This window comes from Salmo trutta, chromosome 35 (genome assembly GCF_901001165.1).
Source record: "Salmo trutta chromosome 35, fSalTru1.1, whole genome shotgun sequence".
Lineage (NCBI taxonomy): Eukaryota > Metazoa > Chordata > Actinopteri > Salmoniformes > Salmonidae > Salmo > Salmo trutta.
The window spans coordinates 22971336-22988440 of NC_042991.1; the positions used below are offsets into that span (position 1 = coordinate 22971336).

Consider the following 17105-nt stretch of genomic DNA (forward strand, 5'->3'; position numbering starts at 1 on the left):
TGACAAGCAAAACATTTCCTTATTTCACTTATTGATGTCACTTCTTAATTCCACTTCAATTAGTGTATATGAAGGGGAGGAGACAGGTTAAAGGATTGTTAAGCCTTGAGTCAATGAGACATGGATTGTGTATGTGTGCCATTCAGAGGGTGAATGGGCAGGACAAAATATTTAAGTGCCTTTGAATGTTGTATGGTAGTGGGGGGGTAACCCAGTGCAACCACTGCAGAAATATTGCACAGAAAAAGTATTTTGTAGACACAGCTTCCAAAATGGAGTATTACGTCAAGCATTTCATTAACTGCAAAGCCACTCATGTCATCTATAGATTGGAATGTCCACTTTGCAAGGTGTTCTACATTGGACGGACAAAGAGACGCCTTCAAGACCGTCTAGCGGAACACAAGTACGCCATATGGGTAGGCAATGACGACTACCCCATGGCAAGGCACTAGAAGTCCTTACACCAAGGCAACCCTGCCTCCCTACAAGCTATGGGTATTGATCATATTCCGGCCTCTATTAGAAAAGGGGACCGTCTTAAACAGTTAAACCAAAGGGAAAGTTTTTGGATTTACAAACTACAGGCCACTAAATACCCTGGTTTAAATGAAGATTTGGATTTCTCACCATTATTGTAGGGTTGTGATAGGTCCATTTGCTGTCTTTTTTCTCAATTGCCCTCAGCTATGTTTAGACTGTTGTTGTTCATGTTTTGTTGTGTTCAAGTGTACTAGGGAATATATTGCTTTCTTGTTCTTGACATCTCTCCCAGACATGTTTAGGGTTGGAACTACCTTGCTGGGTGTTCTAGTGCCTCTATCTTGGAGTTGTATTATCTTCCTTTTTTTGTGATGGCACAGCTACAGTGTTTCACTTTTTTATGTGTATAGTATTGCTTACTAGGTGTGTCCAATCAATTTTGTAACCACTCCCTCTTCAAATTAGGGCTAATTGGAAAAGCTGTTAAAAAGAGGACATTGTATTATTTCTTTGTACTCCCTGACGAAGGCCATGCAGCCGAAACGCGTTGGATTTTTTTAAACCTTGTTTCTATTGAACATGCCATACCAATAAAGGCATTTTAATTCTTTATATGAAGAGTGCCTTGGTCCTCCTTTCTTTTTGTTGTACTATAGTATGTTCCAGTTCCTGCCAAAATCAAGCAACTTTGCTCAACCATTGAAGAGGAGTGGGACAACATTGTTGTTTGTATTTAACCCTTTTTTCTCCCAATTTCAATCTTGTCTCATTGCTGCCCAATGGGCTCGGGAGAGGTGAAGGTCGAGTCATGCGTCCCCCGAAACATGACCCGCCAAACCGCGCTCCTTAACACCCGCCCGCTTAACCCGGAAGCCAGCTGCACCAATGTGTCGAAGGAAACACAGTTCAACTGACGACCAAAGTCAGCCTGCAGGCGCCGGCCCGCCACAAGGAGTCGCTAGAGAGCGATGAGCCAAGTAAAGCCCCCCCCGGCCAAACCCTCCCCTAACCCAGACGATGCTGGGCTAATTGTGCGCTGCCCTATGAGAATCCCAGTCATGGCCGGTTGTGACACAGCCTGTGATCGAACCCGGGTCTGTAGTGACGCCTCAAGCACTACGATTCAGTGCCTTAGACCGCTGTGCAACTTGGGAGGTGCCCTACCTTTTTATTAAGGTATTTACATTTACATTTAAGTCATTTAGCAGACGCTCTTATCCACAGCGACTTACAAATTGGTGCATTCACCTTAAGATATCCAGTGGAACAACCACTTTACAATGCATATCTCTATTCCCAGTCATGTGAAATCCATAGATAAGGACCTAATTAATTAATTTAAATTGACTGATTCCCTTATATGAACTATAACTCAGTAAAATCTTTGAAATTGTTGAATGTTGCGTTTATATTTTTGTCAAGAGGGAAGCCACTAAAATGTTGTGGCGGCATTGTGGGGGGGGGGGGGCCTCCAACCAAATCTCGTTTAGGGCCCCCAAAAGGCTAGAGGCAGCTCTGCATGCAGGGGAAAACACATTAATGTGGTAAATATACAAACAGATAGAGTTACTGTCATTACATCACAGGACCTGTAGAGCAGGGATTGTAGGGGACCTGATGAAGGTGCTGCACAGATAAGACTCACTGATATATAATTCACTTTGCATTCCAAACCATTCATTAAAGGAAAAATCTGTAAGATGTCCTTGTAATGGGGACGAGGGGTTATGACCCCCCTGCCCAATATTAGAAACATGTCAATTTGACCTGTTTGGTTTGCCCCATGTTATGTCCATTTTTATAGTTTACTCCGTTTGCTACTTGAGTCATCTCTCTCTCTCTTTCCCCACACACACACACATTCCCGCCCCCCCGTCACTCAAGGAGAGCAGTTGTCCTCTACCACGAATCACAACCACTTGCAGTCTGCATGGTCAATGCTGCAGATGCAACAAGATACTGGTGACAATGATGCTGCTGTATGTATTCCATCCTCTAATACTAAACATGTGCATTTAACATCTCTATTTTGGGATTTTGATAATGAACACTGTTTATTAGCGGTATGGTATGGTTACTATGGCATCTTCAATTGCCATAGTAATGACTGACGCCAATGCGTCATTGGCAGGATTGAGAAAATTGTGACTTTTTCAGGGGACTGAAAATGATTGCTGCCACCGGGAGGTGCCTCGCCTCCACTGAACCTGAAAGGTTTCTCACAACTTTGACAGCTTTGTCTTTGAGACCAGGACAACAATTTTAAGGTAAGAAACTGTGTACAATTCATTTTTATGTTGGTAATTATATTTACATTTTAGAATATTACATTTAAGTCATTTAGCAGACGCTCTTATCCAGAGCGACTTACAAATTGGTGCATTCACCTTATGAAATCCAGTGGCACAACCACTTTACAATAGTGCATCTAAATCTTTTAGGGGGGGGGATTAGAAGGATTACTTTATCCTATCCTAGGTATTCCTTAAAGAGGTGGGGTTTCAGGTGTCTCCGGAAGGTGGTGATTGACTCCGCTGTCCTGGCGTCGTGAGGGAGCTTGTTCCACCATAGGGGTGCCAGAGCAGCGAACAGTTTTGACTGGGTTGAGCGGGAACTGTGCTTCCTCAGCGATAGGGGGGCCAGCGGTGGATGAGCGCAGTGCCCTCGTTTGGGTGTAGGGACTGATCAGAGCCTGAAGGTACGGAGGTGCCGTTCCCCTCACGGCTCCGTAGGCAAGCACCATGGTCTTGTAGCGGATGCGAGCTTCAACTGGAAGTCAATGGAGAGAGCGGAGGAGCGGGGTGACGTGAGAGAACTTGGGAAGGTTGAACACCAGATGGGCTGCGGCATTCTGGATGAGTTGTAGGGGTTTAATGGCACAGGCAGGGAGCCCAGCCAACAGCGAGTTGCAGTAATCCAGACGGGAGATGACAAGTGCCTGGATTAGGACCTGCGCCGCTTCCTGTGTGAGGCAGGGTCGTACTCTGCGAATGTTGTAGAGCATGAACCTACAGGATCGGGTCACCGCCTTGATGTTATTGGAGAACGACAGGGTGTTGTCCAGGGTCACGCCAAGGTTCTTAGCACTCTGGGAGGAGGACACAATGGAGTTGTCAACCGTGATGGCGAGATCATGGAACGGGCAGTCCTTCCCCGGGAGGAAAAGCAGCTCTGTCTTGCCGAGGTTCAGCTTGAGGTGGTGAACCGTCATCCACACTGATATGTCTGCCAGACATACAGAGATGCGATTCGCCACCTGGTTATCAGAAAGGGGAAAGGAGAAGATTAATTGTGTGTCGTCTGCATAGCAATGATAGGCGAGACCATGTGAGGATATGACAGAGCCAAGTGACTTGGTGTATAGCGAGAATAGGAGAGGGCCTAGAACAGAGCCCTGGGGGACACCAGTGGTGCGAGCACGTGGTGCGGAGACAGATTCTCGCCACGCCACCTGGTAGGAGCGATCTGTCAGGTAGGACGCAATCCAAGCGTGGGCCGCGCCGGAGATGCCCAACTCGGAGAGGGTGGAGAGGAGGATCTGGTGGTTCACAGTATCAAAGGCAGCAGATAGGTCTAGAGGATGAGAGCAGAGGAGAGAGAGTTAGCTTTAGCAGTGCGGAGAGCCTCCGTGACACAGAGAAGAGCAGTCTCAGTTGAGTGACCAGTCTTGAAACCTGACTGATTTGGATCAAGAAGGTCATTCTGAGAGAGATAGCAATAGAGCTGGCCAAGGACGGCACGTTCAAGAGTTTTGGAGAGAAAAGAAAGGGATACTGGTCTGTAGTTGTTGACATCGGAGGGATCGAGTGTAGGTTTTCAGAAGGGGTGCAACTCTCGCTCTCTTGAAGACGGAAGGGACGTAGCCAGCGGTCAAGGATGAGTTGATGAGCGAGGTGAGGTAAGGGAGAAGGTCTCCGGAAATGGTCTGGAGAAGAGAGGAGGGGATAGGGTCAAGCGGGCAGGTTGTTGGGTGGCCGGCCGTCACAAGACGCGAGATTTCATCTGGAGAGAGAGAGGAGAAAGAGGTCAAAGCACAGGGTAGGGCAGTGTGAGCAGGACCAGCGGTGTCGTTTGACTTAACAAACGAGGATCGGATGTCGTCGACCTTCTTTTCAAAATGGTTGACGAAGTCATCCGCAGAGAGGGAGGAGGGGGGGAGGATTCAGGAGGGAGGAGAAGGTGGCAAAGAGCTTCCTAGGGTTATAGGCAGATGCTTGGAATTTAGAGTGGTAGAAAGTGGCTTTAGCAGCAGAAACAGAAGAGGAAAATGTAGAGAGGAGGGAGTGAAAGGATGCCAGGTCCGCAGGGAGGCGAGTTTTCCTCCATTTCCGCTCGGCTGCCCGGAGCCCTGTTCTGTGAGCTCGCAATGAGTCGTCGAGCCACGGAGCAGGAGGGGAGGACCGAGCCAGCCTGGAGAATAGGGGACATAGAGTCAACGGATGCAGAAAGGGAGGAGAGGAGGGTTGAGGAGGCAGAATCAGGAGATAGGTTGGAGAAGGTTTGAGCAGAGGGAAGAGATGATAGGATGGAAGAGGAGAGAGTAGCGGGAGAGAGAGAGAGCGAAGGTTGCGACGGCGCAATACCATCTGAGTAGGGGCAGAGTGAGAAGTGTTGGAGGAGAGCGAGAGAGAAAAGGATACAAGGTAGTGGTCGGAGACTTGGAGGGGAGTTGCAATGAGATTAGTGGAAGAACAGCATCTAGTAAAGATGAGGTCAAGCGTATTGCCTGCCTTGTGAGTAGGGGGGGAAGGTGAGAGGGTGAGGCCAAAAGAGGAGAGGAAAGAAGGAGGCAGAGAGGAATGAGTCAAAGGTAGACGTGGGTAGGTTAAAGTCACCCAGAACTGTGAGAGGTGAGCCATCCTCAGGAAAGGAACTTATCAAGGCGTCAAGCTCCTTGATGAACTCTCCAAGGGAACCTGGAGGGCGATAAATGATAAGGATGTTAAGTTTGAAAGGGCTGGTAACTGTGACAGCATGGAATTCAAAGGAGGCGATAGACAGATGGGTCAGGGGAGAAAGAGAGAAAGTCCACTTGGGAGAGATGAGGATTCCAGTGCCACCACCCCACTGGCCAGATGCTCTCGGGGTATGCGAGAACACGTGGGCAGACGAGGAGAGAGCAGTAGGAGTAGCAGTGTTCTGTGGTAATCCATGTTTCCGTCAGCGCCAAGAAGTCGAGGGACTGGAGGGTAGCATAGGCTGAGATGAACTCTGCCTTGTTGGCCGCAGACCGGCAGTTCCAGAGGCTGCCGGAGACCACGTTGGGACCACCAGGATGGAGTGGCAGCGGCCACGCGGTGTGAAGCGTTTGTATGGCCTGTGCAGAGGGGAGAGAACAGGGATAGACAGACACATAGTTGACAGGCTACAGAAGAGGCTACGCTAATGCAAAGGAGATTGGAATGACAAGTGGACTACACGTCTCGAATGTTCAGAAAGTTAAGCTTACGTTGCAAAAACCTTAGACTAAAATGACTAAAATGATACAGTACTGCTGGCTGGTGAAGTAGGCTAGCTAGCAGTGGCTACGTTGTTGACTTTGTTTGAAAGTGTAGCTGGCTAGGTAACCTCGATAATTACACAATTATCAAACTATGACAGTCTGAAATTAACTTTGTAATTATGACATAGGCGATGCGGGGGATTGAGACGCAGCCAATATCTCTAGTTTAAACTGACAGATTATTAATGTGGTCTTTGATAACTGAACAAAATAAAATGCTCATATTGACAATTTGAGGGGCATTTGTCATTGGTATTAGCTAAAATTAACTGGCTAGTGTCTCGTTCAATTTGTAGCTAGCTAGCAAGGCACAAGCGAGGGCTGCTGCAGGACTGCTGTTTAACCAGTCAAATGTATGATACACATATAATTATTAACTAGCTAGCTAGCTAACTAGCTCCATACAGTGGTTTCTCAATTAAAAGTTTCAAACTTATGCCGCGACATGTTTGTAGAAGATGGTGGCAGATTGTGGTAAATTGTGTCGTTCTGTCATTGCGCCACACTATGGCAAGGGGGAATTAGAACGATGATTATGCTTTTGGCTTTGCTGTTGGTTTCTGTACCTTGAAAAACAGAAATAAATCATTCTAAAAACAAAATGCCTACATTTACCACAAGTGATAGCTCCTCTATATAAATTGAGTTTCTGAAACACAGAATCCTTCTTTGCTGATGTGAAGAAGAAACTGAATGAAAGAGTGTCCAGCGAGGATACGGAGGGGAACATCATTTTTTTGGACAATACTAAACATGTACATACAATCGACAACTACATCACACCTGCCCAGACCCACCTGCTCACATCCCCATCATTCTCCGCCACTTGGCCTCAAACTGCACCATTGTAACGGGCGTCGTAAGGATTAGACCAAGGTGCAGCGGGAACGTGTATACTCATCTTCTTTATTAAATCAAAAGAAGGAAAAAACAAACCAATCACATATACAAAACAACGAACGACACTAACAGTCCTGTCAGGTGCACAGACACAAAACAGGAGACAACTACCCACAAATCCCATAGAAAAAACACCCCTCTTAAATAAGACCTTCAATTAGAAGCAACGAGGAGCAGCTGCTTCCAATTGAAGGTCAACCCCATTAACTAAACAGACTAGAACTAACATAGAAATCAACTAACAAGAACATAGCCCAACAAACCCCGAACCACATAAAACAAACAAACTGCAATAACAAATAACCCCTTATACTGGTCAGGACGTGACAGTACCCCCCCCCCCCCCCCCCAAAAGGTGCAGACCCCAGATGCACCTTAAACAAAAAACAAAACACAAAAATTAACCCAAAACAAAAATAATCCCAAACTAAAGGGAGGGAAGGGAGGGTGGCCACCGTCACCGACGCTTCTTGTGCTACACCCCCCCCTCCCCAACCCACCTACTATGGAGGTGGATCAGGCTCCGGCCTTACTCCCCAACCTAACCTGTCCACCCCCCCTAAATACTCATTAAACTTTACCCCTCCCGAAGTCTCTGGGCTATGGCGCATCGCTGAAGACCTCGGGCTGATGTGCGTCGCTGGAGACCTCGGGCTGAAGGGCGACTCTGGCTGCGCCGATTCCGGACTGTAGGGTGACTCTGGCTGCGCCGGCTCCGGACTGTGGGCCGTCTCTCTCGGCTCCGGACTGTGGGCCGTCTCTCTATGGGGCACTGTCGCCGGACACTCTGGACGAGGCACTGTCGCCGGACACTCTGGACGAGGCACTGTCGCCGGACACTCTGGACGAGGCACTGTCGCCGGACACTCTGGACGAGGCACTGTCGCCGGACACTCTGGACGAGGCACTGTCGCCGGACACTCTGGACGAGGCACTGTCGCCGGACACTCTGGACGAGGCACTGTCGCCGGACGCTCTGGACGGGGACTGTGCACTGAAGACCTGATGCGTGGAGCTTGCTTAGGACGTGCCTGACTAAGGACACGCACCACAGGGCTAGTGCGAGGAGCAGGAGCAGGACGAGCTGGACTGGGCTGACGCACTGGAGGCCTGGTGCGTGGGGCTGGTAGTGGAGGTACCAGACTGGAGACACGCACCCCAAGGCTAGTGCGAGGAGCAGGAGCAGGACGAGCTGGACAGGGCTGACGCACTGGAGGCCTGGTGTGTGGGGCTGGTAGTGTAGGTACCAGACTGGAGACACGCACCCCAAGGCTAGTGCGAGGAGCGGGATCAGGACATCCTGGACTGGGCTGACGCACTGGAGGCCTGGTGCGTGGTGCTGTCTTTGGAGATGCCAGACTGGAGACACGCACCTCAGGGCTAGTGCGGGGAGCGGGAACAGGATACACTGGGCCGTGAAGGCGCACTGGCGGTCTCGAGAGCAGGACTGGCACCACCCTTACTGGCTGGGTGCCCGCTTCCCCCCGGCAAATGCGGGACGCTGGCACCAAGCATACCGGCCTGTGGATGCTTGGCCTCGACGCCGTGCGCATCACCCCATAGCACGGGGCCTGACCAGTACCACGCTGCCTCTGGTAAGCACGGGGAGTTGGCTTAGAGCTCAACCCTGGCCCAGCCAAACTACCCGTGTGCCCCCCCCAAAAAAAAAAATTGGGGGGCTGCCTCTCAGGCTTCCATGCCAACCGTGTTCCAGCAAAACACTCCCGGTCCTCTCCAGCCTTCCTCCATGGTCCCTCTCCGGCTAGGATCTCCTCCCAGGTCCACGACTCCCGATAGCTCCTCTCCAGCTCCTTACCCCCACTGCTTGGTCCATTGGTGGTGGGTAGTTCTGTAACGGGCGTCATAAGGATTAGACCAAGGTGCAACGGGAACGTGTATACTCATCTTCTTTATTAAATCAAAAGAAGGAAAAAACAAACCAATAACATATACAAAACAACGAACGACACTAACAGTCCTGTCAGGTGCACAGACACAAAACAGGAGACAACTACCCACAAATCCCATAGAAAAAACACCCCTCTTATATAAGACCTTCAATTAGAAGCAACGAGGAACAGCTGCTTCCAATTGAAGGTCAACCCCATTAACTAAACATAGACATAGAAAGACTAGAACTAACATAGAAATCAACTAACAAGAACATAGCCCAACAAACCCCGAAACACTCTAAACAAACACCCCTCTTACATAGTAACATAGCCCAACAAACCCCGAACCACATAAAACAAACACCCCCTGCCACGTCCTGACCAAACTGCAACAGCGAATAACCCCTTATACTGGTCACGACGTGACAACCATTTTGTTTCTCTCTGTCGCCCACGCACTTTCAACATTTGGATTATAAAGCATTTAAAGTGTTGTTTACACCTTTCCAAACGGGCAGAACAATAATGTAATCTAACAGCACCTGTTCGTCATGCAACAGTATTTATTGCGCTTTGACAATGATTTTACATGACGCCTAATCCACATGATATGCCTAAAATACTTAACCTACCGTTCAATATTTTGGGGTCACTTAGAAATGTCCTTGTTTTTGAAAGAAAAGCACATTTTATGTCTATTAAAATAACATCAAATTGATCAGAAATACAGTGTAGACATTCTTAATGTTGTAAATGACTATTATATCTGGAAATGGCTGATTTTTTTATGGAATATCTACATAGGCGTACAGAGGCCCATTATCAGCAACCACCACTTCTGTGTTCCAATGGCACATTGTGTTAGCTAATCCAAGTTTATCATTTTAAAAGGCTAATTGATCATTAGCAAACCATTTTGCAATTATGTTAGCACAGCTGAAAACTGTTGTCCTGATTGAAGAAGCAATAAAATGGGCCTTCAAATCAAATCAAATGTATTTATACATCCCTTCTTACATCAGCTGATGCCACAAAGTGCTGTACAGAAACCCAGCCTAAAACCCCAAACAGCAAGCAATAGAGGTGTAGAAGCACAGTGGCCAGGAAAAACTCCCTAGAAAGGCCAAAACCTAGGAAGAAACCTAGATAGGAGCCAGGCTATGAGGGGTGACCAGTCCTCTTCTGTGTCACTCTGCCTAGCCATCATCGATCTGTTTTTATTTTCAGACGCCTCACAAGTCCTCAACTGGCAGCTTCATTGAATAGTAACCGCAAAACACCAGTCTCAATGTCAACAGTGAAGGGTACTATGGGATGCTGGCCTTCTAGGCAGAGTTGCAAAGAAAAAGCCATATCTCAGACTGGTCAATAAAAAGAAAAGATTAAGATGGGCAAAATAACACAGACACTGGACAGAGGAACTCTGCCTAGAAGGCCAGCATCCTGGAGTCGCCTCTTCACTGTTGACATTGAGACTGGTGTTTTGCGGGTACTATTCAATGAAGCTGCCAGTTGAGGACTTGTGAGGTGTCTGTTTCTCAAACTAGACACTCTAATGTACTTGTCCTCTTACTCAGTTGTATACCGGGGCCTCCCACTCCTCTTTCTGTTCTGGTTAAAGCCAGTTTGCGCTGTTTTGTGAAGGGAGTAGTACACAGTGTTGTACGAGATCTTCAGTTTCTTGGCAATTATTGCATGAAATAGCCTTATTTTCTCAGAACAAGAATAGACTGACGAGTTTCAGAAGAAAGTTATTTGTTTCTGGTCATTTTGTACCGGTATCCCCCTGTATATAGTCTTGCTATTGTTATTTTACTGCTGCTCATAAATCACTTGTTACTTTTATTTCTTACTCTTATTCCATTTTTGTTTTGTATATAGATATATATAAAACATTTTAACTGCATTGTTGGTCAGGGGCTCATAAGTAATCATTTCACTGTAAGGTCTACACCTGTTGTATTCGGAGCATGTGACTAATAGATTTGATTTGATCTATTTTCCCTTCAAAACTCACCAGAAACAACTATTTCACAGTAATTTCTTTAACACCTACAAGGGTGTTGACCTCAGAACCCATTGAGCCTGACCTCACCAATATGCAGTGCCCTCGTCGCGCAGTGTATACCCATTGATTCTTGAATACTTAAATGTGTGATCTTTGCTTATGCTTGACTGCTATTTAGATTATGACAGATAATCCTGCATTATTACAATGCTAATTGTTTATTGCAAATGGGCCCATAATTGACGACTATATGTTGCCAACTGAATCATGTGGACTCATCAGACACAGTAAACAACATACAATAGGAGTCTCCACAGACTAAAACTCAAATTTCATTGGCTGTGAAGCAGCATCCGTCTGTTTATATAATGCTCAGAGGAAAGTCTAGGTGCTCGTAGAGCCTGAGACTGAAGGAGGTTGTGCATGGTTTGCTGACTATGATTAGGTGAGATTAAACTTTTCATATGATTGATCTTTATTACACACCATCATTTCATAACCAATTGTTCAACAAGTCAACATGACTACAGTGTTTACTTGTCTCTTCGTTTCCCTCAGCTGAAAGGATCCTGACCAGAGCTCAAAATCAGTGCTTAGTGTTTCCAATGAAGTAATACGGATTAAGGTATTGATTGCTGAGAACTAATTAAATAAACGCACAATATTTGTAGATATTCAGGTGAGTATCAGTTTTAGGTTGATTGCATGGAGTCTGTCTATTCATACCACTTTTTCATATTTTCAAAGGAGCAAGAATAAGAAAGATGACATTCAAACACTATTTTCTTTCTTTGTGACCTTTCAATCAAGAACCCCACACAGTATGACTAGTTGATGCCAATTTTGTTTCATTAACTTCTGTGATGTGAAATTGTTGTTGATACTAGTCATGAACAGAAGTAGTTGTTCAAGTTGCATGATTACATTTACATTCTATGAATATATAGTATAAAAGTTTGATAAAAACTGTGTTTATTAAATGTGTAACTATTTCATGAAGATAGTAACGGCTTACTATTTATATGGGAATGTGTTACCATAGCCATTTCTCCCTCAAGTGCATTGCCCTCATTTGTGTTATTTTTAGAAATAAACTGGATTCCGATGGGAAGCATTACCAGCAGGATGTGTTGTATTTTCAGAAGCCCAATAATCTGACTCAGAACAACGTTTTGGACTAGCAGTTCAGTGTTCCATCTGTTACAGTAACACAAAACTTTCATTGAACGTAAGTCCAGTTCATTTTTGCAAACACAAATGTATATGACTGATGAAAACATGAAACATTTTGAAAAACACATTTAAAGATGTGATCAAATTGTTCCTTGTCTCTAGGCCTAAAACACCAGGTGGAATGGACTTCTCAAATACTTCGAACCTCAACAGCACTGTGAAATCACAGACTCTTTTCTGCTACGAGTCTTTGAGTGGATCGTGTGTGAGGATTGCTCGACCCCTGAGCGTTCAGGTTCCGATGTTCACATCGATGGTGTTGGCCATACTGGTGACTGTTATTGGGAACCTTCTGGTCATCACCTCCATTGCACACTTCAAGCAGCTCCAAACCTCCGTAAACCAACTGCTCGTTTCCCTGGCTGTGTGTGACCTCCTTCTGGGAGTGTTTGTAATGCCATGCAGCGCTGTGCGCTCTGTCCAGGGCTGTTGGTACCTAGGAGGGTTTCTGTGTAAGCTCCACACCAGCACTGATATTATGCTGAGCACAGCCTCCATCTTCCATCTATCCTTCATCTCCATTGACCGTTACTTTGCTGTCTGCAGGCCACTGTCGTACAGACTGATCATCACCAATAACACTGTATTGATCATGATCACCAGCAGTTGGCTGGTCCCTGCCATTTTTGCTTATGGAATGATCTTCCCTGAGATCAATCTGAAAGGCAGGGAGGATTTCTATGAAACACATGTCAAGTGCATTGGAGGCTGTCAGGTGTTCTTTAGTCCAGTGGCGGCTTTAGTAGCATCTTCCTTCTGTTTTTACATCCCAGGCATGATCTTGATTTGTATATATTCCAAGATATATTGGGTTGCCAGGGCTCAGGCCAGGTCCATTAAAGATGTATCTCGTCAGTTTAAAGAGGCAGACTCTGGACGTAGAGAGAGACGAGGGGCAAATATTCTTGCAATAGTAGTGGGAGTGTTTCTAATCTGCTGGAGTCCCTTTTCTTTGTGCCTCATCATTGACCCTTTCATACAGTACTCCATCCCCCCGCTGTTGGGGGATACCTTGGTTTGGTTTGGATATTTGAACTCTGCTTTTAACCCTATTGTCTATGCTTTCTTTTACACTTGGTTCAGGAGGGCTTTGAGAATCATCATCAGTGGTCACATCTTTCACAGAGGTTCTTGTAGATTTAGATTGTATTCTGAGTAAAGTTTCAGTTGACGTTGTATGATGTGTGTTCAAATAAATATATGAATTATGATGGGATGTAACATGTGACAGTTATGCAACTAAAAGATAAAGCTTGAGTAAAAATGTAACAGAAGCTGCTTTTAACCTGTTTCATATAAAGCTGTTTGCCTGAAATAAATGTATTTCAATGCCTGTGAGCCCTGTGCCTGTCACCTTGTTTAATAGTGTTATTTGTCTCCTCCTAGTGCCTACTTGAGGTACACACCGCTGGAACAGTAATTCTGAGCTTAGAGGTCATGACATCACTATTTTATGTAACTATCATACTGTCATACTGTACATTACTTGAATATACACATATAATATACACAGATGTAAATCATGTAACCTATTATAACTGGCTGGTAGCTGGGAAAGGGGTGTGCCCAAAATATGTCCAATACAGTGTATAAACCCTGTCATTCCTCTAAGAAGACTGTGCTGGATTCAGCACCACTCACACTCCTGCACCTGTGACTACAGTAGCAAGTAATCAGCTCTAACTTGAATGTCTTTTTGTTTTTGGCAATGGATATCTCATCAACATCTGGATCCAAAGCTGTTCTGTTACCCAGAATCAAATGCCTCCTGCACCAGAGACATTTTCAGTGGAGGGGTTCAAATTGCTTTATACTTTTTGTTTGTTTCAGGCATGCTGGTCACAATTCTAGGGAACGGTGTGGTCATTATCTCCATTGCTCACATAAAACAGCTCCACACGCCAACTAACATGCTTATAATGTCTTTGGCAGTTGCAGACCTGCTGCTTGGAGTGACTGTGATGCCTTTTAGTACAATGAGGGCTGTGGAGGGCTGCTGGTACTTTGGAGATGCTTTTTGTTTGCTGCATTCTAGTTTTGATATGTTCCTCACATCTGTTTCAATTTTCCACCTGGTATTCATAGCCATAGATCGATATGAGGCTGTGTGCAATCCACTTCGCTATTCCACCAAGATTACTATACCAATTGCATGGCTCATGGTTCTTGCCAGTTGGGCCGTTGCTGCATTGTACTCCTATTGCCTATTATATTCAAAAGCAAATGTAAGAGGACTGGATGAATTCATTGCATCCATATACTGCCTGGGAAGTTGTAATCTTGTCTTTAATGCTCTGTGGGGCGCCCTAGACACATTGATAGCCTTTTTCTTTCCATGCTCTGTAATGGTGGGTTTGTATACCAAAATATTTTTGGTGGCAAAAGAACATCTAAGGAAGATTGAAGACAGCCAAAAGAATTCCAATGAGCGAGATAAAGGTGTGGTGTCTCAACGGTCAGAGCGGAAAGCAGCTAAAACTTTAGGCATTGTGGTGGGTGTTTTCATCTTTTGCTGGCTGCCTTTCTTTGTTAATTTCATAGTTGATCTATACACAAACTTTAGCACACCACCTATTCTCTATTCTCTGCAAATCCAATAATCTATGCACTGTTTTATCCGTGGTTTCGAAAATGACTTAATCTTATTGTCACATTTTATTTATTTTTAATTATTTATTTATTTCACCTTTATTTAACCAGGTAGGCAAGTTGAGAACAAGTTCTCATTTACAATTGCGACCTGGCCAAGATAAAGCAAAGCAGTTTGACACATACAACATCACAGAGTTACACATGGAGTAAAACAAACCTACAGTCAATAATATAGTAGAAAAATAAGTCTATATACAAAGTGAGCAAATGAGGTGAGATAAAGGAGGTAAAGGCAAAACAGGCCATGGTGGCGAAGTAAATACAATATAGCAAGTAAAACACTGGAATGGTAGATTTGCAGTGGAAGAAAGTGCAAAGTAGAAATATAAATAATGGGGTGCAAAGGAGCAAAATAAATAAATAAATAAATACAGTAGGGGAAGAGGTAGTTGTTTGGCCTAAATTATAGATGGGCTATGTACAAGTGCAGTATTCTGTGAGCTGCTCTGACAGCTGGTGCTTAAAGCTAGTGAGGGAAATGTGTTTCCAGTTTTAGAGATTTTTGTAGTTTGTTCCAGTCATTGGCAGCAGAGAACTGGAAGGAGAGGCAGCCGAAGGAGGAATTGGCTTTGGGGGTGACCAGAGAGATATACCTGCTAGAGCGCATGCTACAGGTGGGTGCTGCTATGGTGACCAGCGAGCTGAGATAAGGGGGAACTTTACCTAGCAGGGTCTTGTAGATGACATGGAGCCAGTGGGTTTGGCGACGAGTATGAAGCGAGGGCCAGCCAACGAGAGCGTACAGGTCGCAGTGGTGGGTAGTATATGGGGCTTTGGTGACAAAACAGACGGCACTGTGATAGACTGCATCCAATTTATTGAGTAGGGTATTGGAGGCTATTTTGTAAATGACGTCACCAAAGTCGAGGATTGGTAGGATGGTCAGTTTTACAAGGGTATACATTTAAGTCATTTAGCAGACACTCTTATCCAGAGCAACTTACAGTAGTTAATGCATACATTTCATAGATTTTTTCCCCTGTACTGGTCCCCCGTGGGAATTGAACCCACAACCCTGGCATTGCACACACCATGCTCTACCAACTGAGCCACATGGGACTATGTTTGGCAGCATGAGTGAAAGATGCTTTGTTGCAAAATAGGAAGCCAATTCTAGATTTAACTTTGGATTGGAGATGTTTGATGTGAGTCTGGAAGGAGAGTTTACAGTCTAACCAGACACCTAGGTATTTGTAGTTGTCCACATATTCTAAGTCAGAACCGTCCAGAGTAGTGATGCTGGACGGGCTGGCAGATGCAGGCAGCGATCGGTTGAAGAGCATGCATTTAGTTTTACTTGTATTTAAGAGCAGTTGGAGGCCATGGAAGGAGAGTTGTATGGCATTGAAGCTCGTCTGGAGGGTAGTTAACACAGTGTCCAAAGAAGGCCCAGAAGTATACAGAATGGTGTCGTCTGCGTAGAGGTGGATTAGAGACTCACCAGCAGCAAGAGTGACATCATTGATGTATACAGAGAAAAGAGTCGGCCCAAAATTTGAACCCTGTGGCACCCCCATAGAGACTGCCAGAGGCCTGGAGAACAGGCCCTCCGATTTGACACACTGAACTCTGGCTATTGAGTCTGCCAATGAGGATGTGGTGATTGACAGAGTCGAAAGCCTTGGCCAGGTCAATGAATACGTCTGCACAGTATTGTTTTTTATCGATGGCGGTTAAGATATCGTTTAGGACCTTGAGCGTGGCTGAGGTGCACCCATGACCACATTGAAAATATTCAATAGAAATTCTTCCTATATAAATGTATTTGCTACTACACGATCTATTGTAAAGCTACATTAATATAATATACAACTATGTGTGAACGGTATGGAACTAACTTCATGCCAAAAAAATGTAAATGTTTCATAATAGCCCTTTTTTTGGGCTGCGGATGAATAGTCCAGCTACTATAATTTACTTCTCAGAAAAGGATTCATTTCAATACATGTACACTATGTGGCTTAGTGGCAGTTTTCTTTACCTAAGCAATAATCTGTCCACCTTGGATAGTGTTTTCAATGAGGCAAATGAAGAGAAGCATTTGAGAAACCTCTTCTGCACATTATAGTACTGTCAATATTTGGCTGGTCTTCTTCACGTAACTGTGTTTACTTATAAATCCTTTCTTATTGTATTTTGAATGTAGCATAGGCCTACCTTAGAATAAAGCGTCATAAAGTACATAAAATGTGTTTTGGGATTTTTTTTGTAACTCAATCATCTTGTGTCTAATCATATAATGGCTAGAGTTGAACTAAAGAATCACAGGTACCCGGCTCCCAGTCCCATTGTCTGAGCTAAACATTTTGTTATCAAAGATGATCTATTATAGTGAGAAGACAGCTGCTCTAACGATGGAAAAGCATGTCCTCAAAGATGGAAGGCAGGCAGGAGGAGGCGAGATCAAGTGGGACCATTCTAGCCATTGAGAGGG

General features: G+C 45.1%; 2 protein-coding genes across 2 annotated transcripts; both read left to right on the plus strand.

Moving 5' to 3' along the window:
• The first annotated feature begins 11164 nt into the window (after positions 1 to 11164).
• LOC115174367 (trace amine-associated receptor 1-like) lies at positions 11165 to 13357 on the plus strand. Its single transcript, XM_029732893.1, has 4 exons — positions 11165 to 11231; positions 11345 to 11411; positions 11929 to 12014; positions 12122 to 13357. The coding sequence occupies exon 4, from the start codon at positions 12141 to 12143 to the stop codon at positions 13176 to 13178; it is 1038 nt and encodes a 345-aa protein (XP_029588753.1). The 5' UTR covers positions 11165 to 11231; positions 11345 to 11411; positions 11929 to 12014; positions 12122 to 12140; the 3' UTR covers positions 13179 to 13357.
• A 494-nt stretch (positions 13358 to 13851) lies between these two features.
• On the plus strand, positions 13852 to 14684 carry LOC115174368 (trace amine-associated receptor 13c-like). The gene has a single exon (XM_029732894.1). It carries the CDS (start codon positions 13852 to 13854, stop codon positions 14617 to 14619), a length of 768 nt encoding a protein of 255 aa, XP_029588754.1. The 3' UTR covers positions 14620 to 14684.
• The last annotated feature ends 2421 nt before the right edge of the window (positions 14685 to 17105 follow it).

Excerpts from the sequence above, each read along its gene's own strand:
- LOC115174368 (XM_029732894.1), top strand. The coding sequence starts at position 13,852 with ATGCTGGTCACAATTCTAGGGAACGGTGTGGTCATTATCTCCATTGCT.
- LOC115174367 (XM_029732893.1), top strand. The coding sequence starts at position 12,141 with ATGGACTTCTCAAATACTTCGAACCTCAACAGCACTGTGAAATCACAG.